Raw genomic sequence first — 26,927 nt, forward strand, 5'->3', positions numbered from 1 at the left:
ATGATGTGGGTCGCTGTTCACAGGTTTATTGATTTAGAAGCTTTCACTCTCATTGTTGAACATTTATGCACCAACTGCGGGTGATTCCATTTTTTGGTCTCACCCTGCAGAAAATGTGATGCAGTGGTCTCATGATATCCTCATTTTAGCAAGAGCTTGTAATCAAATTAGAGACCGCTTCATAGACCGTAACTCCAACTTTTTTTATATTTTCTAAAGCTCATGAATCATGCCTACATTGCTTTCAGCATAGGCATTTAATTGACACATGGATATTATGTAATCCCACCCTGAGAGAATATACTTACTTCTCCCCAGTCTATCAGACGCTGTCACGTATTGATTTTATTTCTCATAACATCTCCTAATCCATACAATTGACAGATATTGGCTCTATTTTGATTTCTGATAATGCCCCTGTATCCATTTCCTTAGACATACTTAACAGGCCTTCAGCTCCTAGTCGTTGGAGATTCTACAACTTGTTGTTACTTGACCCTGTTTTCACCTCATCAATCCCTTTTTTAAAAAGAATATTTACATTTCAATGTGTCAGACACTCTCCCTTTTCATATCATGTGGGATGCTTTTAAAGCTGCTGCTCGTGATTTTATCATTAATTACATCTCCATAAAACTACATAATGCCCGAAAAATTGCCACAGACCTTTTTCAAAAGATAAAGAGATTGGAACACTTCTACTATGCTACTAAGTCAAAGGATTGCTTGACAGATCTCATTGCGACAAAGTTTCAATTCAATAAGGAGTCTTTGTACTTGCTCAAATCCAGTATAAAATGTTATGGTTGCCAAAATAAATCAGATAAATTATTGGCAAATTACCTTAAAGTTAAAAAACACAAATTTAACATCGAAGTGATCCTTGACGATCAGCAATTACCCAAATATAAAGATTCAGAGATTCTTCCAGAATTCTATACTTTATACAAATCCCTATATATACCAGAAGCTTCACCTACAGACAAATCCATTTCGGATTATCTTTCTTCTATTAAAAAATCTTTTGATACTCACTTGGATTTGGATTTATTGGAGCTTGATGTTTTATTGAAAAAATTACACACTTCTTTACTCTTAAGAGAGATAAAGCTCCAAGCCCAAATGGCTTCACTGTTAATTTTTTTCCCATTTTCCCAACTACTTCTTCCTTAATTACACATCCTTCTAAATTCCTTTTTGCAAACGGCAACTTCTACAGATTCCTTTTTGGAGTCCCTAATTTGCCTTATACCCAAAAAGGATAAAGATCCACGTTTATGTAAAAATTATAGACCAATTTCATTAGTAAATATAGCTTATAAAATCTTCTCAAAATCCCTGGCCTTAAGATAAGAATCATTTCTCCCTAGTATCTTAGATAAGGAACTGTCAGGTTTTGTAAAAGGTTGTTTCCTGACCGACAAATAGCAGCAATTTTTTTACATACTCTCCAAATCTTCTCACCCTTCCGAATCTTTAGCGGCTATTGCTTTAGATGCGGAAAAAAGCATTTGAAAATGTCTATTGGCCCTTTTATTTATTTCAACTCTCAAATGGTTTGACTTTGGTCGTAAAATTGCTAATTTACTTTCTCTTCTATATTCAAATCCTAAAGCAGCAATATTTGCTAATGGCCTTACCTCCTCATATTGTAATCTGGGAAGAGGCGTTAGGCATGGTTGTCCCTTATCCCCTTTTTTTGTTTAATTTAGCTTTAGAACATTTCCTATCAAAACTTTGGCTAAATCCAGAGTTTTATTGTTTTACCTGTGAGAGCACGCGTATTGAGCTGGTAGCATACACAGATGATATTTTGTTATTTCTCTCGAAACCACAATCTTCCATACCTACTTTCCTCAATGAGATAGAGGCTTACGCTTCCGTCTCTGGTTATAAACTCAACAAAGACAAATGCAACATTTTAACCTTAACTAAATTTACTTTTCAGGATGATTTTAAAATAACTAATTTCAAATGGAACACTAAACATATAAAATACTTAGGTATGTACTTCTTTGCTTCAATTAAATCGTCAATAACCATTAAGTTAGATAAATGTTACTTAATAATATCTTCCCTATTTTACAAATGGCGCCCTTTATACTCTTGATGGGGAAGGTTAGACACAATAAAGATGATGTTATCCCTGATTGTTCTTTTTACTATTTCTAACATTTCAGTTGCAATACATCAAAGTGTTTTGAAAACATTCCATATTATCTCCTTTTCTTTGGAATAAACAAAGAACCTGTATGTCATTAACAAAACATATTGCTACACAATGCTTTGAATCTAGCTATTAATCAGTCTGTTCTCACTCCGGCTTTGTCCAATATTACCATAAATATCACTCATGCTTTTCTAAGCTCAGGTCCCAAAGCATCAAGTATCTATATCTTTTTACGCAAATCTCCCAGGGATAAGCCTAAAGTGAAAATGGAATGGGAATGTGATTTAGATGTTAACTGGTCCACTGAGATATGGAACAAGATTTGGTTTAAGATTAGGAAAACCTCTAGAGCAGCTAACACCATGCAGGCACTCTTCTTTATTTACAATTGATTGCTTCTTTTCCTAGTTTTTTCCTTAAGATAAATGACGATATACCTAATACTTGCTGGTCATGTTCCTCCTCAGATGCAGATTTAAAACATTTACTTTTTACTGGCCCGTTTTAACATGACTTCTGGAAATGTGTTTGGAAACAAATCACTCTAGTCTTTCAATCTGGGGTGTCCTTCTCTTTTGCCAATATTTTTTTGGGTTCTCTCTCTGATGATTGGTCTCAATATCCTTTAAATATGCAAGTTTTGGATTTACTTTTGGGAGTAGCGTTTCAGCCGATTACCAAACATTGGAAGAATCTGTCTGATCTCTCTCTTTCCAAGCTTGGTCGTATGCTGTATGTCACAACCATAGATTGGACACTGCTTATATATATCCAATGTCTTTGGCTGTAAAATGTTTGAATCTACGGTCCCCATTTACAAAATGTATCCATTGTCACGCTAAGCGTTCACATGCACATACTACTTCAGAAAAAGAGGTTTTAAAACCTCCTTGACAATCTGTTTTTCTGCTTTTAACATAGATTTAATAGAAATATGTTGTTATGTTCCCGATAATTGACCAGACCAGTTTTATATTTTTGTATTTTCCTCAACCTCCTCTTTTCATTTTTTACTGATACTGTAAACAATCATTCATGTACAATCATATGTTTTTATACTATATTGCACGGGTACTCATAGTACGGCCCGCGGGCCAACCGCGGCCCGGTAAGCCTTCCCTGGCGGCCCGCGGACCTTGCACATATCGTGCCGGTGTTTTAATTTTTAAAGAGTGTCTGACAACACAAGTTGCAGCAGCGCGACTTGGAGACTGCTGCTCTGTGGGGGCTGGCCGGGCGATTCCTGCCATACTTAGAGTGGACCTGCAGGGGCCTAAGAGGTGAACAACACAGCCTCATTAACATATTAATGGTCCTTTAAAGACCTGTTAATGCGCTCGGTGCGGCTGTGTGTGGGTGTGCTCCGAAGCGGTCTCCACCCGGGCGATGGAACTTCACCACAATCTAATTTGCACCTCATCTTTTTTTGTAAATCTTATACGGTGTATCACAAAAAGTACATCCTCCCGCTTATGGAGAAATATAAATTCACACCATGTCGCACTGCCTTGTACTTCCTTCAAATGTTGTCTGAATATTATGTGTGCTATTGCCTTGCATCCTACCTTTGTTTGCCATTAATGAGCAGGAGATCTCTTAATGATATTAATCATCAGTTGTATAGATTGCCCCCAAGACATCTAATGCTACCATGCGCCCGACAAACATTTAAACATATCACCTGCAGGAGCGTTGTGAACCCCCACTTTTGCAGTTACACTGGGAGTGGGATTTTTGGGGGGTTTCTTCTGCCTGAAACTCAGCAGACAAATGCTCATAAATAACGCAAGCAGGAGTAAGGAAACAAGAAAGATGAGTAAATGCAAGAAGGAAGGAATATTGAAAGGTGGGTGAATAAATGGATGCATGACTGGGTAGATGTATGGGTGAAAGGTTGAGTGAATTGATAGGTGGATGGATATGTGAAAGAATGGCGGATGGATGAATGAGTGACTAGATAGGTAAATGGATAGGTGGACGGACAGGTGAAAGGAGGGAAGAGTCAAGGGTTGGATGAGTGAATGTATAGGTGAGTTAATGAATAAGTGAATGAACAGGTGGAAGGATGGAAGAGTAAAGGGGTGGATGAATAGATGGATGGACTGGTGAAAGATGAGAGAATGAAGGGATTAATATGTGGATGGACATGAGGTGGGATGGCATAGCAAGGTGGTGGATGAGTTGGTGAAAGGATGAGTGACTAGATGGCAGAGTGGAGGGATGGGTGGATAGAAAAGTGGATGGATGGGTGGATGGAAGAGTGGATAGATGAATGAATGAAAGATGGATGGCAGAGTGAATGGATGGACAGACAGAAGGATGGATGAGTAGGTAGATGGATTAGTGGCAGAGTGGATGAATGAATGGAATGGCTAAAGATGGAATGATGGATTATGAGAAACTGGGTTGTTGGTTAAATGTGGGTGGCCCCTGTTCAGGTAGGTGGATAAAGTCATCATGGAGCATTATGAATTTTAAAATGCTTATCTTTACTCATGTTTAACCATGTGAAGTTTAGGAGGGTGCCATGTGCTTTACTGCAGAGTCCCTTGCACCTGAGTCTACTGCATTCAAGACCCTATTAGCTTTGATTCAAGAATAGTTTCTGCCTAATACTAATACACTGGTAATAAATGTGGAATTCTTCTTACTGCAGGCAAATTATGGAACAAATCAAGGAGTGCGGAATCCCTGAAGTTGAGACAAAGTGAGGGAGGGAAAGGGAGACTGGGTGAGGGAGTGAGAGGGAAGGAGGGAAAGGGAAAGGGAGGAAGGGAAAGGGAGGGTGAGGGAGGGAAAGATAGTGACAGTGAGGGAGGGAAGGAAAGGGGGTGACAGAGTGAGGGAGTGAGAGAGGGAAAGGGAGACAGAGTGAGGGAGTGAGAGAGGGAAAGGGAGGGAGGGAAAGGGGGTGAGGGAGTGAGAGAGGGAAAGGGAGACAGAGTGAGGGAGTGAGAGAGGGAAAGGGAGACAGAGTGAGGGAGGGAGAGGGAGGGAAAGGGAGTGACAGAGTGAGGGAGTGAGAGGGAAAGGGAGACAGTGAGGGAGTGAGGGAGGGAAAGGGAGACAGAGTGAGGGAGTGAGAGAGGGGGAGGGAGGGAAGGGAGGGAAAGGGGGTGAGGGAGTGAGAGAGGGAAAGGGAGACAGAGTGAGGGAGTGAGAGAGGGAAAGGGAGGGAGGGAAAGGGAGTGACAGAGTGAGAGAGGGAAAGGGAGACGGAGTGAGGGAGGGAGAGAGGGAAAGGGAGACAGAGTGAGGGAGTGAGAGAGGGTAAGGGAGACAGAGGGAGGGGGACATAGTAAGGGAGAGTGAGAGAGGGAGGGAGAGGGAGGGAGGGAGGGAGAGAGAGAAAGAGAGCTAGAGAGAGGTGGGTATGCCGGGTCTGATGGCTCAGCGGACGAAGGTGTCCGCTGCAGGGACCAGTGATCAACCTCATGGTCAGTTTTTTGGTTGGTCTAGCCCCGCCCCCTCCCCCACTGGCCCCGCCCCCACTGGTGCGGCCCTCAGACACAAACCACACTGTAAATTTGGCCCCAGAGGGAAAGTTTGTGAGTACCCATGCTATATTGTATATGTATCCTTATTATATTTTTTCTTTTCTATTTTTTACCCTTTTACTAGAATAAATTTTACTCTTTTGAAACATAAAAAGAGAATTACCATTTAAGATGAATGGCGGCTGGTACAGGAAGTCTTCAGTCACCAAGGTATTACAGAGGTCTTCAGAGCAGGCGTGAGCTTTCACACGTCTATGCGAGGTATTGAATAAGCCTTCTTGGTATGACTGGCTGTGGAGGACGCCTAGGTCACACCCCTTTATGGCTGCTGACACATTTTGTTTACCTGATATTACAGAGAGAGAGACAGGGAAGAAAAAACATAAACTTCAAAGGAGTGCACAGCAAAATCAGAGGCCGACATATTTATTAGAGAATAACAACAAATAGAATTAGTTTATGAAAATCAATGAGTAGGTGGTGTGTTGGGCCCTTTTACATACTGAAAATAACACAGGAAGTAACATCACATAATGGTTAAAGGAAAAAGACTAATAAAACTGATCTCTCTCACAAGCACACATACACCGATGAAATAACTCAAAGTGAAATGTATAACTTTTTGGGAGGTTGGTGTACATGAGTTGCACTAAGGTACTAGCTACTGTAGGCTCTAGAGGTAGTGTACCTAAAATCTGAGAATCATAGGATTCAAAGCTTCATAAACTGCATTTTGTAGTACGTACTACAAAAACTGCATTTTGTAGTACGTACTACAAAATGCTATTCACATACCCATGCGCTAAGATGCTGCCAAGGGAGCGAAAATCATTTTCTACAATTATTCATTTCAATTCAGGAGGTCTATGCCTCCGACTCCCTTATGTTTTCTGTGTGGAGATCTCCACCCTGACAGCAAAGATATTCTCGCATGTGAGCATACGTTTTAGTACTAAATGTGGGATGGATAGAGGAGACTTGCTGGAAATGAGGAATACCTGTTACTAAATGGAATGGGTTAGGAGAGGACTAAAGAGGGGTCTGGGGGGCCTATGGAGAGGTTTTGAGGGAGTCAAACACCCACCCAGAAAAATGTAAGTAGATTGTTATTTACAAACTGCCCTTCTATAGGTAGTGCAGCCAAAAAGGACCCAACACAGTAGTAAAGGTATTTAATTTCTGAGCCAGAGTAAGTCCAGCACTACCCAAGGCCATATGAAATAATGGAACTAATGTTAGAACAAATTAAATAATTGAAACAATTTAAACATAGAAATACATTTTACTTAACCCTTTGCGTGCGTTGGACGGCCCCCTGCCGTCCTACGTCATGGTGGGTGTGTGCGGAGGACGGCCAGGGGCCGTCCTGACCATGCCCAGTCATAAATCACCCGCACCGCGGAGGAATTCCAGCCGCTGTCAATGGGTTAATATTAAAAAAAAAATCGTTTCATTTCATTTTGAAATATTCTATTAAACATTTCTAAATGTAAAAATGAATGTGCCAATATTTACAAAAAAATATTACATGGCCTTTAATTAATTTTTCACATTATGTTTAACACTTATTAAGATATATTCTTTTTTTAATTAGTTTGGATTATTTTTTTTTATTTAAACTTCAGGAAAATAATTTTCGTTCCATTTACTGTATTCAAAATAATACAAATTCTCATTATAAATTGAGTTAATAATGCTACATAGTAAATATGAGATATTTAACAATAATATTTGACATAAAAATATTGTTTCTATTTATTTTTTAAGTTTAATACACATTTATGATTTCTGCTATACATCATCTCCATCGCAGACGTCTCTGTCAAGTATGTAGAACTTCATATATAATCAAAAAGTCACTACAAGTAGTAGCTCAAAAGTCATATTTTACATTTCTACTGTCTCCACCCCGTTCAAGAGTGTGGTACTGTAAGTCTACACTTTACACATAAATGGTGAATAGCAAAAATTAGTAAAGTTAAAGTTGCTCAAAAGTGTCAATTTACTTCTTGTAAAGTTACAAGTGGATTTCCCTTTATGAATGGAATAGAAGTCTCAGTGTAAATGAAGCTTCTTGTGGCCACTAAATGGCATTCATAACATTTTCAGAATGGTAAATTAAATAATGCCTCTTTTGGTTCCATGAAAAGTTATTGGAATTGAAATAAACTAGACTGGTAAACCTGAACGGTTGTGTTGTGGCTGTTTCCCCACAGCCTTTTACAAGCTCTTGTATGAAATGTAACTGGTGAGTTTCAGAGTTTTTATGAGTTAAAATTATATATTTTAAGTGACATTTTTACCTAACTGTAACATCAAAACATTTGTTTTTTAGCCAAGGAAAGAACCAGAGGGACACAGCAGGGGACCAGGAAGAACAGCATTATTGCCACACAGGAGGCATGACGCGTTTTGGCTGATTGCCTTTTTCAAATGCCAAACACTGCAAACTGCCACCTGCCGCCATTCATTGATCCATTTGATCTCCATTGGACGAAGCCCAGCTAAGGCGATTGGTTGCTGGAACGCCATCCCGCAGCCTCCCTCGGCAGACTACGACTCCCAAAAGGCACTATCCCGGCCCCAGGTAAGCATTTCTGTCGCCTTCTTAAAACTCATGGTGAGTGCTGGTGATCGGTGAACAAACATGAATGGTGCAGGTTTAAAATTGTCCCAGTGTCCGCGCAGCACAAAGTTTCTCTCCCTGGCCCCCATTGACGTCTCACCACATTTGCCCAAGATCATGGGATATCGGAGACTGAGCTATAGTGAGCAGGTCTCTCCGTGCAGTCACGGACTGCAAGTTGCAGCAAAACTCCACAGTTCCTGGATGCAGGGGCCAAGCAATCCAATCCCTTGGCAACAGAAAAGCTGAACAGAAGCACAGCAATACTCTTGAAGTTTGGGCCACAAAACAAGACGTTTCCCCCAAGCACGCTCAGGGCTAGCATTCGAAATATCCACAGAAAGATTCCACCAGCCAAGGAAAGAACCAAAGGGACACGCCAGGGGACCAGGAAGAACAGCTTTATTGCCGCACAAGAGGCATGACGCATTTCGGCTGATTGCCTTTTTCAAATGCCGAACACTGCAAACTGCCACCTGCCGCCATTGGTGGAAGCCCAGCTAAGGTGATTGATTGCTGGAATGCCATCTCGCAGCCTCCCTCAGCAGACTACGACTCCCAGAAGGCACCATCCCGGCCCTCAGGTAAGCATTTCTGTCGCCTTCTTAAAACTCATGGTGAGTGCTGGTGATCGGTGAACAAACATGAATGGTGCAGGTTTAAAGTTGTCCCTGTGTCCGCGCACACAAAGTTCCTCTCCCTGGCCCCCATTGACGTCTCAACGCATTTGCCCAAGATAGTGTGTTATCTGAGACTGAGCTACAGTGAGCAGGTCTCTCCGTGCAGTCACGGACTGCAAGTCGCAGAAAAACTCCACAGTTCCTAGATGCGGGGGCCAAAGTAATCCAATCCTTTGGCAACAGAAAAGCTGAACAGAAACACAGCAATACCTTGAAGCTCCAGCCACAAAACGAGACTGGTCCCCAAGCACCCATCTCGTTTTGTCAGTAGAATCTGCTATGGGGTTTAATTAATTGCTGCAACAGTATGAAATTGACATACTTGCCTTGATGATTTCCAATCCCCGAATGTGCTCAGGTTTCCAATCATAATGTGTATTGTGCCACCCTCAGTTTTTTGTATTTCAAATGTCTTTTTTATATTTATTTTTAAATTTTTAATCTCTAGTTGAATGTGTCATATGTTCCGTGCAGGCCCATTCTCGTTTTCCCTTATGTTAGCTTGAGCATGTTGCAGGCTGCTGTCTGCGTTGCACATGTTACTATACAAACATATTTTACTTCATGCCACGCTGTACTTTCACACAGAAACTGCTGTTGTTTTTGCGTTTTAGTCTGAACACCGTAGACAAGGTCAAACAACAATGCCCCTTTTTATTCTGTTTTGGTCAGGCTCTAGCACCTAGGCAAAACACACAAATACAGCTGTTGTTTGGGAGCATGTACTCTTTGTCATAAAGGTATGCGCCCCTTGTGTAGGCTCCACATTGTGGAGGGCTTGTTATTAGCAGTATCATTATCAACTCTGTAATGGGCAAATGTCTCCTTTACCGTGAAGGATTTTTGTTTGTGATTGCTCAAATCACTAATCAACTAGATGCTGTCTTGCCCCTTACTTGTCCTCTGGAAAAATGTGGGATCCTTACCATGTGTTTGCCTGGTGGTATGGTCCCTCCCTTGTCTGACTGCAACATCTGGGGAACAGGGTTTACTACAGTGTATACACTTTGTTATTGCACCCCCTTGATGAGCGTTCTTCCAAACGTTCTTAAACATGTACAGAACGAACATGGGGCAGGTCCAGCCCTAGATTTGGGGGTGAAGTTACTGGGTCACTTTCCTGTGGTCTCTAAAAATATTATTTCTAATATTTCAGGTGAAGCAGTGTCCTTGATTAAATGCCAACGACTTTCCGCAGTGGCTGCAGTCGACTGTATGAGTGAGTTGCCTGTTATTTTCCCTGATGTTTATAGATCTTTGGGTTGTAATAGTTGGAGAGAGATTTTACACAGAAGAGATCGCCACTTCGCTATAGATGTGGAACTTTCATCTGTGCATGCTAAGGTACAGGCTCCACTGCAAACACCTCAAGATCTTCTTATATATAATTACCTTGCTTCTGTAAAAGGGGCGGGGGTTAGTTTCCCCTGTCTAATACTATGACAGCTCCTTTAATGATTTACGGATTACTTACTGTGCTGACCGTATGTGTGTTAGGAGTCTTCTTACTTATTGTGGCACGTATTCTGAATACTACAGCACGATAGTTATAAATAAATATTTTAAACATTTTTTGTGTCTGTCAGATATTATTGTGGACAAATACGAGTGTGAGAGCAAAAGGGTGTGTCCTGAGAGGGTCGGGAGTGTTGTGTTCTGGGGTGTCAAATCACTTGTTTCTCTGTGAGTGAGTAGGAGGAGGACAAGTGAGACACTATAGCTAGTCTGTGTCAGGCTCATAGATACTAAGGTGGTATGATAACTCAGTCCCTGCCTACTATGGTTATGTGGTCCCAACCATAGTTCTGTGACTGAGCAGAATCCCTGCAACATGGAGCCGCCAACATTTGGTCGGTTACATATTTGCGGGACCCCTGAGTAGGGCTTGTGCCTGTCCATAATACCCTTACACCTTTTACCGGAGACGTTTGTGGTGCAATTTGCTTTGCCTCCTCAATTTGCTCTTTATATTTCATTCATAGAGCTAACAAGTGACCGAACTATCGAACAGGATTGCCTGAGATGTCTGCCGATATCTTATCTCCCCGAGGCACTGCCGGAGCAACGTAGGAGCAGTTAATCCCGCCTGCCGCTTGGACGGTAGGTGTGCCGTTTGTTGTTATGGCTATCCATTTAATGAAAAGGGCGGCAATTAGCGCAAAGGTGAACAAACTTAGAAGCAAGGACTAGCACTCGGAGAACTCTGCTCCGTTGGGATATGTTTTTGAGATTGTGTTCGGTCTTTGACAGCTTCTGCACATGAGACGGTATCTGAAATGTATGTTACCCTTTTCAGGCGTCTTTGCTGATTACAGCCCGCGTTTTAAATCTGATTGCTGAGAAATTTGTCTTACATCGGAATATGATTTGAAGACTTGTTGAATCTGCGTCCTGTGGGACGAAAGCCTTCTTTGGTAAGTGTTTGATGCCTTTTTGATCTTCTGTCCTAATCAACGTGGGATGGTGATCTTTCGAATCACTATTTAATCTTTGCTGTAGAATCTGCCCATCATTGGAGGCGTCCCTGGCGTAAAATTCTGAATAGGCGTTTTCTTCCGGAGAACTGGGATTTTTCCAGTATTTATGGAGGGATCACTATACATAAACTACTTTGCTACCCGTGTGTGAGGTAATTATCTAGTTTGTCCGGTTTTGAAACAAACATCTATTTCTTCTGGGCGCTGTAGAAGTGGGAAGAATGTCCATCCTGTTTGAAAATCTGGCACAGCGTTTAAGACGAGAGTAGCTGTTTACTAAGAGGATATCTACCGAAACCTTCCCTTCTGATTGTTGCATGCATCTTAACTAAGTGAAAGCTGAATATATGTGTGTGAATGAATCGGGTGTGTGGGACCAAGGGATTCCTGTGCTCACCAGCGCTGCTGGTCCAGTATTACCAGTTTAAGGTTACTTTCATCTTTTTTGCGCAACTGTTGAGCTCACTGCATACACTATGAATTAATAATTTAAAAGATGTAAATGAAAATATAATTCATGAATTTTGTATCTTTGGTACTGTCTGACCATGACAATGTGTAAAGGTATTGATACCAAGTAAAGGTGTAAAGTTTGTTAAAATATTGTGAATTTATGATTATAAAGTGATGTTTTCTGTCTACCACAGATTGGCCGCTGTTTTGACTTTTTTTGCCCCCTCATTTCCCATCGTGTGTTTTCCCTGATGAAGGTGCAGCCGTAGATCAGGCTTGACACCGAAACGCGCGTTGGCGTGGTTACTTCTCGTCCTGTTATTACCATCTTGGGTCTCCGGCGTTCCGCTGAGAAGACACTGCAGGACGTCTTCAGTGTATCACTTTGGGATTTGTACTGAGGATGTTGTATGAATTGTTATAAGTTGGATGTGGTTGGTGGAATGTATGAGGATATGCAAGAGGAGCAATTTTTTGGTGTTGAATGAAAGATGAATGTGTGATGTGGGGCTGTTTTGAGGATCTTATGTGATTAAACTTTTGCATTATGAATTTTCATTAAATGATGCATTTTTAAAAAAAGTATATCTAGAAAAAGAGAATAAAAAGTCATATTTTTCTACCTCTTGTCTGGTTAATCATGTGGTGTGGCCGTTAAATGTGGTGAGCTCAAAGTTGCGTAATTGAAATCCTTGGACTCTTTATGAGCCATTAATTGAAGTATACAGGGCAGACATTTTTTTTGCTTGTAATGTGCACTTGATTAGCACTGGTGGATCGTAACATTCTACCGGGAATGTACCAGTGAAATTTTTGCCTAAAAAACTTCGGTCCGTTTCCATTGATGGCTTTGAATACTATACAAAGAGCCTTGAACCGGGCTATCTGTTTTATTGGGAGCCAGTGTAGCTTCTTAAGCTCCTCTAACGGAGACAAATTTAGATGTACCAGACAGTAGCCTAGCCGCTGTGTTTTGGACTAACTGCAGCCTATACAGATGTTGTTTCTGTATGTTCAGATATAGGCTGTTACAATAGTCCAAGCGCGATGTTATAAGGGCCATGACTACTGTCTTAATGTTGCTCTCGGTGAGGAAGAACCTAATTTTCCTGATGACTCTTAAAATCATAAAGCAGGAAGAGGAAACCAAGTTCACTTGATCCCCCATGGCAAGTTTATTACCCATTAGTACCCCCAAATGTTTGAATTTCTTAGTGGGTATAGGGCAGAGGCCCAAGTCATCTGACCACCATTCCGGTGTCCATACCAGTGGATTGTTCCCAAACTTTAGAACCTCCGTCTTATTAGAGTTCAACTTAAGACAATTGGAGGACATCCAACTGGATATGGCACTCATACACTTCTAGAAACGATCTCCAGTCTCCTTCTCCCCTCTACTCATCAGCGAGAACACAATTTGTGTGTCGTCGGTGTAGGAGGTGAGCTCGAAACCAAATGATCTAATCACTCCAGCTAGTGGTGCCACATATATGTTAAAAAGCGTTGGGCTCAATGAAGAGCCCTGTGGCACCCCGAGGGAAGTGTGAAAGGTTTGGATGAGTTGTCGTCCAGTTCTACAATATGAATATCAGCTAAGAAGGATTGAAGAAGTTTCCATGCTGAGCCCTCAATCCCTATTTCAGACAATCGGTCCATCAATAACCTACGATGGACGAATCGAACTCGAAAACTTCATCTTCGTGGGAGACCTCATCTTCCACAAGGATGACCCCACCAATATCATCACTACTGACCTCCCTGAAATACTAGACAACATCAGGCTGAAGCAAATTGTCTCAGGCCCCACACACAGTGCATGGCACATGCTCCATCTCATCTTCAAAACCAGCAGCAGAATCAGATTCAGTCACACCTCGAATTCACCTGGACGGACCACTCAATCGTACACTTCACCCTCACTGGCCCACCGTGCACCACCGTAACTGACACAGCACCCTCTCCCAGCAGCTGGACCAAGGTAACCAAGCAGCATTGGACCAACGCCCTCTGCACCATTCAGTCCAAAATCACCACCAACCTGTACCAGACAGTAGAAAATGTGAATGCCTGGGTCACCAGCGCTGCAAATAATTTGTCCCCACCAAACCAGCCAAAATACACAGACCCCCCAAACAAGCCAGCTAGTATCTGCCAGAACTTAAAACGCAAGTGTGAACCACTAGAAAGAAGGTGGTGATCCAGCAAGAATGACACCGACCGAGCCGCCTACAAAACAGTCCTCTACCATTACCACCACCAGCTGACAGCTGCAAAAACGGAGTCCCTGACACGTCGGATCAAAATCAGCACCATCCAAACCAAGGAACTCTTCATCATCATCAGAGAGTTTCTCCGACCCTTACCTACTGAAAACGTGATCCCTTCCTCACAACAACTCTCCATCTCCCTCGCCAACCACTTCCACAATGAAATAAGTACCTAAACCCTCCGAACTCTTCTCAGCCTGCGACCTCGACCACCAAGTACCCACTCACCACATAGGAGCAACTCAGCACACCAGCAACTACCAACCGGGTGAACTCCATCCAATCAGGATCACCCACTGCCTTGTGACCCAACCAATTCTTCTACCTAGATAGCAATGACATCAGCTACCAGCTCACCACCATCCTTGATGACTCCATACCAACAGCCACCTTTACTGACACAGAGGTCAAACCCCTCCTCAAGAAACCTTGAGCAGACTCCTGAAATTACCATCCCATCTCCCTCATCCCATTACACACAAAAAACTGCATCAACCTCAAACTCACAGAACATTTTGGAAAAAACACCTCTCATTCAGGCTTCAGAGCCAACCGCAGCACAGAGACAGCGCTGAACTCAGTAACAGATGACAACCGAGCTCTACTTGATTGACAGAGGAGAATCCGCCGCCCTCATCCTCTTTGATCTCTCTGCAGGTTTTGACACCCAACACAACCTCTTCCATCGTCTACACCTGATTGGAATCACAGTAGACATGCTAAGATGGATGGCATCTTTCCTCACAGGAAGCACCCAGGGAGTCTGCATCGCTCCCTTCACCTCTCAACCCAAGCCCACCATCTGTGGAATACCCCAAGGCTCATCATGCAGCCCTAACTTCTTCAACATCTACGACACCTCTTGCAGGCATCGTCAGATCTCACGACATCAACATCGTCTCCTACGCAGATGACACTCAGCTTGTCCTCTCATTCTCAGTAAACCCCACTTTGACAACGACTAACCTCCGCAACTGCATCATGGATGAGAGTGTTAAAGATTGCAGGATTCGCTGTTAGCATGAGCTGAAAGCCATTTTGTACTTGGCAGCCATTTTAGTTAGCCATGTACCATGTGCCTTGCACATGCTCAGAAAGGCCTAGCTCAGAGAATGCACCTGCTCCTAGTATAGAACGGTCAGGCTATTCTTGCTGATGTAAGGAGAAATGTCTCTCATCCCACTTTGTTGAGCAAGCACATTTTATATGCCCTTATTAGTCAATTTGCATGCTGGTATGTGCCAGGACCTCCCCTTGGTTTTATGCTGACCAATGTAACCCATGCATATCTAAGGCCCCTGTACTCCTTAGACTGGCTCCTACAGTGGGCTGAGGGTACCGTATGATGCAGTCTCCCTCATCTGAGGTTCATAAAAATGTTATTTTTATATTACAGCTTCTGTTCAAATCTCTTCTTTGTTGGTTTAAAAGTCCCAGGTGTATCAGTGAACCCCTTAGGAGGTTTATAGTTCTTCAAGAGACAACTGTCTTAAACTCAACACGGATAAGACGGATGTTTTGTTTTTTGGCAGACCCACCATCGTGTGGAACAACTCTTGGTGGCCAGCAGAGGTCGGAAGCCAAGCCGAAAGACCATGCCCGCAACCTCAGCATCATACTGGACAGCACATTCTCTATGAAACATCTGATCAACGCCGTCGCCTCGACCTGCTTCCATATAATCCGCATGCTTCACAAGATTTTCAGATGGCTCCCCGCCAGCATATGAGAAACTGTGACACAGGCCCTTATCACCAGCCGGCATGACAATGGCAACGCTCTCTATGTCGGCGCCATCACCCAAGTCATGCAAAGGCTCAAGACACCCCAGAACATAGCAGCCAGACTGATCCCCAACCTCCCCAAGAGGTGAACATCATTCAGCACCTGAAAGACCTTGACTGAAGAGTGCCAGTTCAAGCTCCTCACCAGCGCCTACAAAGCCCTCCAAAACTAAAGACCTGACTGCATGAACCATCACCTGATCTTCCACCAGCCAACCAGAAACCTCTGCTCTGCAGCTACTTAGGTGGGTGCTCCTTCTCTCTTTTTGCCGCTAAAGGCTGGAACACCCTCCCCCCTCCGTATTCCACCTCACTGAACGACTCCAGGAAGGGACTCAAGACTTGGCTTTTCAAATGAAACTGGCAGCACAGCGCTTGGATACCACTCTAAGGTAACTAGTTGCGCTATACAAATACTACTTGATTGATCAGGACAAAAATGCATGTAATAGAAAACAACTATAGAAAAAGTGTGGTAGTAAATATAATGCATTTGTACAGAGTAAATTCAAAAACAACCATATATGCACCTCCCAAAAACTAGGCAGTAGACCTAAATCTGATACAAGACCACTACCCATGGGAAGAAAATGCAACAGGTACGACACAAATACAGTGCAAAAAGATATAAACGTGCATTTAGTGCAAGAAAAGCCTAAACAACAGCCTAGAAACAAGAAAAGTGCATTTGTGTCTAATAGATCTTAAAAAATACTTATTCTCATAGAAAAAAAGATACAGAGCAAAGGTTATATGAATTGTGCAGAGTGACATTATTACAATAATAAAGAGAGGGAGAGGCAATGACACATACAAGTAGATAAACACTAATTCAAGGGCCTGCTATGGAAGAATTTAGCTAGCAAGTCTTTGGCCATGTCTAGGCAATAGAAATAGGCAGTATTTGAAACAGTAAAGTGCAATAGTGCATAATTTTAATACAGCTTGTCTATACATATATTACAAGAAAAAAAACGTCATCTATTACACGTCATTGCTGTTGGTGCTCTCCCAAAAATAAAGTGCATAATTTGCCCATACTATTGACGTATGTGGCTAACAGTGCCCAGAAAGTTTTTATACCTCTGTAAGACACCAGTCTGCCAAGCATATGACTCTTCAAAGGCCGAGGTTCTCTTGAGTTTATTCAGCCATCCTTTAACCAAAGGAACACTAATGAACTTCAAATATTGGAGGATTAGAGATCGGGCGACAGATAGAGCAGCAGACAGAAAATATTGTACACGCGTATTAAGTTTCTGAGTAACAGGGGATACCCTAAATAAAACCGCCATAGCTTCAGGTGCAATCATAATTTGTAGGCATTTGCTAAAAGTTAAAAATACATCCTGCCAAAAACAAGCCAACTTGGGAAACAAATAGAAGATATGCAATACATCTCCTTTATTATACTGCTAATGGAGCAAGGTTGCACACGTAAAGTGACTTGCTTGTATTCAACCCTCCCGAAAATAATATTAATGTACTAACTAACATGTTTTGTTAAATTAATATTGCATTACACAATATCTGTAGTATCCAGGGGAAGCTTGTCAATGTGCTTTTACTAACTATAATCCGATTGCATTAAAATGGCTGCTGTTACGCTGGATTTTCTACTGCGCATGCGTCTGTCACATTCACGTGCCATGACCTGTCATTTTGCTTGGTGGGAAACTTTTGCTTATGCGCACTAGAACTAAGATGGCTGTTCTGTGTCCTAACGTGCGAGAAGCTTGCATCGCTGCTTTGCTAAGCTGTTCGATCTGCCTAATCTTTAATGCCATAGTTAAAATAAAATAATGGGAATAAAGTAGAGAGAAGTGGTATACAGTGCATTCATTTTATTCTGTTTCTCAAAAACTGTTTCTTTTCTATTCTTGCTTGTGTCGTGTTTGGGCCTGAATGTACCTCTGAACTCCATCTTTGGAGAGACTGCACCTGTGCGAAAGAAATCCCATGGCACTGTAGCTGTGGCATTGAAACAGTGCCAAATCTGACATGGATTAAAAAAACAATGAGAAGAGTGAACTCCTCACCCTGCCAGAGGAAGCTGAATTGAATAAATTGTTAAATTGTCTTATTGTTACATTCACTACCGGGTGGAATAAAAAGTACATGGGAAGATAAAGTTATGGGAGGGAACATTTAAATATATGATTGACAAATTACCTCATATCAATATGGTGTGATGACTAATCCTCGTCTTTGTCCAATAAAATTGTGGGATTCATACATTTGCAATATTGGGGGGTGGTACACTGACCTGGAAAATAGTATAACTAGGGTAGGCTTAGCTAGTTAGATTGTTCCACTTGTCCGAATAGCAGACCTGTCACTGACCCAACGCACTCAATAGGTGATCGAGAGCAGAAGTGCTGGTGGAGCACTCTGTCAGAAGATTTGAAAACCCAATCGGGGTTCTGGAGAGGAGTTCGATGACCAATCGAGGTTAGGCTGTTAGCTGCAGAGAGGGGTGTGACTCTGGCATTGCACTTTAGCTGTGGGTGCCGGTCCTAGCCTGTGGTGATTCTGTCCTGATCCAATTTTGTCCATAACCTGTCCGGATTCTGGTCTGCACCTGTTCTTTCCTGCTGGTACCTGCACTTTGGGATTCTTATCCTTTGACTCAGCTCATGGCCAGGGTTGGTCATCACACCATTCTAGGGAACTATAAAGTGTGGGTTTGTCATTGTACTGTTTTCCCTTTCTCTACCCACCCTTTGTCTAAATGCTTAATGATATTTTTCTTTCAAAAGTATTGCATATGTTGTTTAAAACCTTCATCACTCTAAATAGAACAAGAAATTATTGATTTCATGGTTTCAAATAATTTAAAGATTTACTTAGATAAATTAACTTAAACATTTCCTGAATTTGGGGTTAGTTATGAAATGCTAGATGTTAATATACTATTTTTTATTTTCTTTCTAACTACCTTGATACTTTAGGCCTATAAGTATCGGTGGCTTGGATTAGTAAGACAAATGGTATAGATCCCGAATTGTAAAAACTAAATTGATTGAGTGTAGGTTTACCTGTTTTAATATTTACATAGTTTATGGGCCCAGGTAAGTATGGTAAACTGAGCAGGTGAGCCCGCTCTATCACTGCAAACATCTAAAACACTGATTCTGGATATTCAGAAATTTTTTTTGAATTGCAAATGGGGTATAGTAAGGCCTCCACCTCAAGATAAATAACATTATTTTGAAATTTGCAGCTCTAAGGGACTTATACCCCACCGTAGAGGTATGATCCAATTCACCATAGAACTCCCCACTCCAGTGACCTCCTCTTGCTTATTTGAGTGATTTCTAATCAAGGGCGAATCAGAGAATTTCCTTAGAGCCCTATACCAGTTGTCAATCTTCATCAATTCAGTTTGAACTAGCAGCTGTACAAGGGCCTGAGTTGATTCGCTCATCTCTTCCCAGATTAATGGCCCATTTCCAATAGCAAAATGCGTCCAGTGTTACATACCCACAGGAGTTCCAGAACCTAAGCGAAGGCTTGGAAATATGCAATCCTAGAGATTTACAATCTCATAGCCAGACAAACATATGACGGGCGCCCCCTGTCTTTCTTTAAAGAATTGTTTTGATATAGCATCCATATCAACTAGCACCTTATACTTTGTCCATTTCGGTAGAAAGCCACCTTCAGAAACGCAGGCAAGTCTATTTTTGATTCTTGGGCCATTCCAGCTAATATAAAACTATCAAGCCCACAGGAGTCCTTCCCTCTACAAACTATAGTTTCCACAAAAGTGACCTAGTAATAAGAGAACAACTGTGGTAGGGCCAGTCCTCTCTCATCCTAATCTAACTGCAAGATGGAATATTTTACTTGTGAAGTCCTGCCATTCCACACAAATTCGATAATAAGAGAAGCTAGCTTCTTAAAAGCAAACCTTATTGATTTTCATGTCGATATTTGAAAAAATAAAAAGAATTAAAGGCAAAATTGACATTTTAACTAAAGACACTCTCCCAATAATGTGAGTTGGAGAATTATCCATCTTGCCAACATGGTTTTAACTTAGCTAACATGGCTTTATAATTGAGAGCAAACCCATCCAAATACTAATTTGTTAAGTGAACTCAGAGGTTAACGATTGATTCCCTTTTTGTCTCATTATTTTAAAGAAGAAAGGAAGAAGTAATATTTTGATCTCACTACAAAAATGGCGTATGGCAGGTGATGTTAAATTGTCAGTATGATTTTACTACTTATTTATTTATTTATTTAAAGATTTGTAAAGTGCCTGGTGACCCGGAGGCATCCCCGCGCTGTGAGAGCTTGAAATTGGCCAAGAGGGGAGGAAAAAACTTATTTAGGGAAAAGCAGAGTTTTGAGCTGCTTGCGAAAACTCAAGTAGCAGGGTTCCAACCGAAAACTGCGGAGAAGCGAATTCCAGCGTGTGGCTGCCTTTACGGAGAAGCAACGGCCTCCAGTACGCACCCTCCTAAACTTGGGGACATTTGCCAGTCGCTCATTGTCCGAGCGCAGAGATCTCGAGGCTTTGTACGGGGTAACCATATCTCCTAGGATCGAAGGGCCTTGTCCATTGAGGAGCTTGTGAGCGATGCACATTGCCTTAAACTCGATCCTCTCTCGCACTGGCAACCAGTGGAGAGCCTTAAGCGCAGGTCTGGCAGAGGTTCTGGAAAGAAGACTCATCAGCATTCAGGCAGCCGCATTTTGGGTTCGTTGTAGCTTGCCCAGAGTAGCTTCAGGGGCTCCTAAATAGACAGCATTGTTGTAGTCCAATCGTGCAAGGACCAGTCCTTGAACCAGGAGTTTCCTAGATTGAAGGGGAAGCAGAGGAAGGATCTTGTGGACTGACCGCATAAGTCCAAAGCAGGTTCCAGCTGTTTTAGTTGCCTGGGTTTTCATTGATAAGTCCGGTTCGAGCCAGACCCCAAGACTCTTGATTTCTTTCTTGGGGGCGGGTACCTCACCCATAGTGTCGGGCCAAACAGATGATGGAATTGCTGACCACTTCTTGCCCATCAGCATAACTTCTGTTTTGGACCCATTAAGTTTGAGTGAGGACTCACACATCCAGAGATGGATTTTCTGGAGGCAGTGCAGGAGATTATCTGGGCATTGATCAAGATGTGAGAGAGAGACGACCAATTGCGTGTCGTCCGCATAACTCACAATCTTGATGCCCAAGGGGGCAACTACATCCTCCTGAGGGGCCATATATGCGTTAAAAAGAGTGGGACTAAGTGAGGAACCCTGGGGAACCCCACTTGTCAAAGGAAGAGAGTCAGAAGGGGAGTTGCCATCCCAGACCTGGAACGAACGGCCCGACAGGAATGACTCTATCCAAGCCAACGCAGTGCCCCCGAGTCCTGCCCTGGCCAGCCGGTGGAGCAAGACACGGTGATTCACTGTGTCAAAGGCTGCACTAACGTCCAGGAGGATCACTGCCACTGACCCCCCCGAATCCAAAATGCACCTTGCCTCCTCGATGACGGCGAGGAGGGCAGTGTCTGTACCTTGGCCAGGGCGAAACCTCGTTTGGGAACGTCGCAGCAGATTGTTAGATTCCAGAAACTGGGACAGCTGGACGTTAACCAGTTTTTCAGCAATTTTGCTGATTCCCGGGAGGAGCGAGATCGGCCTGTAGTTGGCCAGATCAGCGGGGTCCAATTGGGGTTTTTTGAGAAGGGCTTTAACTACCGCCCCCTTCCAACTAGGAGGGACGGAGCCTTGGGACAGTGAGGCATTGATCAACTCCAGAACTGGAGGAACAGTCGCAGAGGCGACTGCTTTCAAAAACCTCATGGGAGCAGGGTCACGGGGAGAGCCACTTTTCAGCTTGGCCAGAGTTTTTCTAATGGTGATATTATAGGTTTTATAGGTATTATAGGTTTTAGTAGGTTTTTTATTGTGTTTAATTTTTCCAGTGGGATCTGATTTCACAGCTGAACTAATTACAGTAGATCATCTTGTTGGATTCAATAGCTTGTCTAATGACAATATTTATGTGAAACTGTTGGATGAGAAGGTGCATATAAGGGGCATCAACAATTGATGTCCTTCTTCTGCAGGTGAAGGAGCCACCTATTTTATTACAGTTGCACAAATCAAGCATAACACCAACATGATGTGAATCTAGTGTGATATCAAGTGATTTTACGGATTCGCAGATGGTTGGGGTGCAGTTTAGTGAGTTGAGATTTTGAGACTATAGTTGAGGAAGATGGTGTCAGTGATGTGGGGCGAAGTAAATTAATTCTGTTTTTTTGCAGAATTAAGTAAATGCAATTAGACCAAAGTTCCGATGATGTGTAGAAGTGCGCTTTCCTTACTCTTGCCAAATAAGCCTCAATTTGGGCCTCATAACCATCTTTAAATGTTAAAATAGATGCTGCTGACGTATTCCACCTCAACACTTCCTTGTTCATCATTTCTGCAGCACACGGTCAAGCTGAGCTAATATGTTGTATTGCCGTTCTCAAAGAAAATTTCCTATGTGTTCCCAGTAGTGTTTCAGACTCAGTGTTAATTCCACTTCCACTGTAGCTTATTCATTCATTCAGCAAACAGTTGTTTATGTACCCACACATACTAAAGTGAAAACACAATATGAGGGAGTGGGTTCAGGCAAGAGGAGAAAAGGTCTGTTTTTCAGTGATCAGTAAACAGACTCAATTATGCATTAGTACCACTGTGCATTACATTCATAATATCCATTGCCATATGGTACATAGGTGTCGACGTTTTGATCCCTTAACTTAAATACATGGGATCATCTTCAGGACTGCAATAATAAACATGCCTGTCATGGAGCAAAAATATTGCGACCTTACTTTGAGGTAATATACATTTCAACAAGTAACATTAAAAAATTAAAGAAACAAGGGGAAAAAAAGAGAATAATTTTTTTTAAAGTTCCAGATAGTTGAAACCATTGGGTAAGCACATACTTTCACTTGCCCGCGATACACCTAAATCACTGTTGGCCTTCACCAACACCACTTTAATTTTTTACCCGCAGGTACTGGCCCAACCTTGACCTAAATCGGCTGGCATGATCTACTGCCGTACCTACACATTGCTCGAACCCCTCATCTACTGGGTGTGCATTTACAAGCCCCCCCTGGTAATCGTGATCTTCTTCTTTTTGTTCTTTATCCTCCGCACTGCGCCGTCTTACTGGCGCTAGCTCTCAGTCTACTCTACGCCTCGCCACAGACGTTCGGCAACCTTACAAATTGTATTTCTTAAACTTACTGTGCCGCCCTACCCATGCTCACGTCTTAAACATTTTAATTGCGGTAGAATTTTCTGCACGCTACTTCCGCAGGGACAGTTAATCGACCACTTTCTGTCAATTAGCGCTTATGATTAAGGCATACCCTCCTTCTTCTGATTTCGCCTCTGCACAAATCAATCACCATCTGTCTCGTCTGTCGCTCCTTCCAGAATCGTTTTTTTTTTAAAGTGACCGCACTGTACTTATTACGCTAAACGTTCCTCATCTCACCTTGCCTCACCACCTGTCTATCTCATTCTCATTCCTTGTTGCCTTTAAGTCTCATTTCACATGAATTCAGTGAGCACGCCAAAATTGCTTTTAAGATAAAACGTAATTGTACTGCACTTAACAAGCTAAACGTTCCTCATCTCACCTTGCCTCACTACTTGTCTAATTCCTTTGTTACCTTAAAGACTCCTTAGACCGTAATATACCTATTACTCTAATTTCACATGAATGCAGTGAGTGCGTCAAATTCAATCTCCCCTACTTACGCGCCTTGTTTTCTTCGGAATTTCAGCCTCCCCTCAGGAGATTCACACTGCGAATTAGCTAGCGCTTGTCTCCTCCTCTTCCCGCCCTCACTGTGAGCCTGTATATAAAGTCACGGCATCTGCACAACTTGGTCTGATCTTGCCCATTCGTTGTCTCTAATAGTTTTAGTCTCTTTTTCTCCCCTTGTTTCTCCCATATTTCTTTCTTTAACTTGTTGAAATGTATATTACCTCAATGTAAGGTCGCAATATTTTTGCTCCATGACACGCATATTTATTATTGCTGTCCTGAAGATGATCCCATGTATTTGGATCAAGGGATCGAAACGTCGTCACCTATGTACCATATGGCAATAGATATTATGAATGTAATGCACAGTGGTACTAATTCATAATTGAGTCTGTTTACTGATCACTTAAAAACAGACCTTTTCTCTTCTTGCCTGAAACCCCTCCCTCCTATCGTGTTTTCTGTTTTGTATGTGTGGGTCGCAGGTCGCGCTCCACTTCAATCTTTCAGACAAAAGCATTGTTCAAATAAATTCTGTCTGGCTGGACAAAGAACTAGGGGCCAGATGTAGGAGCCCTAATACCGGTCGGTAACGGCCGAATTCGGCCGTTACCGACCGGTATTAGGGTTTTCAGATGTAGGTGGCCTATATTTTACCGATTCTGTAAATTTACCGAATCGGTAAAATTAGAGAATCGGTAAAGTATCGATTCTGTATATTTACCAATTCGGTAAATCCACATGTAGGTGGCACTCCTAAGAGTGCCAAGAAACAATGTTATCCTGAGCACTCAATAAGTGTGTTAATACAAATTTGAAAATGGTTCAGGTGGGTGCCCTCGTCGTCGCACGTAGCCCAAACGTGCCTTAGTGAAACAGTCAAATGATGAGGATAGAAGAACTAACCTCTAGACTGGGCACCGAATTCACAATGAAAAACAACGTTTTCTATTAGAAGTTCATAAGTATTTATTCAGTTCCTCTGAATTTTAAATCATAAATCTCTTCCAACGTTATATAGTTCAATTCATCAACATGATAGTCATCTTATGTCGAACTTTGTTTAGTACATTAATCCACTTGGTGACAACACCCAATGCATTTCGGGTCGTACAGAAACCATGACCCTTCGTCAGGGGTCTGTAACAAATGGAAATCAAACAGGACCAAAGTTAGTCACTCTCAAGCATAATCAACTGAAAAAAGCTGCGTGCCATGAACTCACAATCGCCGGTTAAGAAACTGGAAAATAGTGTTAAAAGAACCCAAAAATCCGCTAGTTATTTACATTTACGCATTTAAAGCAGTCAACAATGAGCACTTACGAGCAAATACACGCGTCCGCGCTTCCGTGGATTCAAGTGTATTTGCTCGTAAGTGCTCATTGTTGACTGCTTTAAATGCGTAAATGTAAATAACTAGCGGATTTTTGGGTTCTTTTAACACTTTGGTGGAGTATCTTTCTGCTCATAGATTGGTTTTACTTTTTTGATTCGAAACATAGCGGCAACTTTCTCTTGGTACATTGGCAATTTTCAATGAGCACGACTTTTTTCTATTTTCCAGTTTCTTAACCGGCGATTGTGAGTTCATGGCACGCAGCTTTTTTCAGTTGATTATGCTTGAGAGTGACTAACTTTGGTCCTGTTTGATTTCCATTTGTTACAGACCCCTGACGAAGGGTCATGGTTTCTGTACGACCCGAAATGCATTGGGTGTTGTCACCAAGTGGATTAATGTACTAAACAAAGTTCGACATAAGATGACTATCATGTTGATGAATTGAACTATATAACGTTGGAAGAGATTTATGATTTAAAATTCAGAGGAACTGAATAAATACTTATGAACTTCTAATAGAAAACGTTGTTTTTCATTGTGAATTTGGTGCCCAGTCTAGAGGTTACTCCTAAGAGTGCCACAGGCCCTTAAGAATCGGTATTTTACCACCCAATCCTATTGGGTGGTAAAATACCGAATTTAGGTGTGCATGCACACCTGTGCAATGTAACACACAGACATGCCCTTAGGGCATGTCTGTGTGCCACATGGCACACAAGTCCGGAATTGGGGTGCTAGAGGGTGTCAAAGTGACACCCCCTGCACCCTTGCAGGAATCAGTATTTACCGATTCGATAAATACCAAATCGGTATTGCCCATTGATTCCTATGGGCTTCATGGCTTCATGGCCCATAGGAATCAATGGGCAATACCGATTCGGTATTTACCGAATCGGTAAATACCAAATCCTACCAATTCGGTAATTCTTAAATTCGAATTACCTACATCTCCCCGCTTCATATTTACTGAGTCTTAAATACCGAATCGGTAAAATTCGGTATTTAAGAGTCGGTAAATATGAATTACCTAAATCTGGCCCATACTGTCTATTTAGCTTATGTTGATCACCCTACGTATAAATATTGTCTAGGGACCTCTATCTTTAGTAACAATTACTTACCCAAAGTCCCTAGTGTACTATCTTTAGTTTCCCTTGTTTCCCATAAAAAAACCTTTCTTCAGAAGTAGCTCATCTAATGAAAGGCGCACAACCTCTATTAACGTGAAAGCACAGCATGGAGCGCTTCTAGAAAAACCAAAAAAAAGTGAATAAATAGGATAAAAAACATGCACCTGCATTCAGCGCTGCAAATAAACCACTGTAGTGTGGCGTCATATTAAAAAAATTAAAATAAGCGCTAGGAAAGAGCGTGTCTTGCCAGGGGGAAAACATTTGAGTAAATAGTGCTTGGTGGCTGTAATTAAAGCCTACTGAGTAACAACACATGTAAGAGGGCCAGTCCTTATGGAAGGTTACAAGATGACAAATACAAAAAGAACAATTGATGAATAGAATGCAGAACAATGTCATACATTCACCCCAGTACAGAGATCTGGGCCTAAATCCATTACAAGATGAGAAAAAGTGGTACTAAGGAGGTACTACTAAGCCTATTGACCAATGAAAAGCTATAATTTACAAAGGACAATGACACAAGCCAATAAAAAATACGGGCGGGGAGTGGGCGGAGCTTCAAGTCCTAATCTGAATACAGCATGCCTCACAGCGCAAAGCATGGGCTACCCAGGCTCGACCAAAAAATGATTGTTTTTTAAAAGCAATCACGGACGTAGTGGTTTGCTGACCCTAGGAGGCCACCATTCATGTGATTTTAGCGATCCCTCGGCGGT

General features: G+C 42.1%; 1 protein-coding gene across 1 annotated transcript in view; it reads right to left on the minus strand.

Annotated features, from left to right (window-relative positions):
• Positions 1 to 26,927, minus strand: part of LOC147701041 (ly6/PLAUR domain-containing protein 3-like) — a 428,896-nt gene that overhangs the window by 194,354 nt on the left and 207,615 nt on the right. Inside the window, exon 3 of the mRNA XM_086929843.1 lies at positions 5,831 to 6,013. Coding sequence (XP_086785969.1) covers positions 5,831 to 6,013 — 183 coding nt within the window. The remainder of the gene's footprint in view (positions 1 to 5,830; positions 6,014 to 26,927) is intronic.

This window comes from Lissotriton vulgaris, chromosome 7 (assembly GCF_964263255.1).
Source record: "Lissotriton vulgaris chromosome 7, aLisVul1.2, whole genome shotgun sequence".
NCBI lineage: Eukaryota > Metazoa > Chordata > Amphibia > Caudata > Salamandridae > Lissotriton > Lissotriton vulgaris.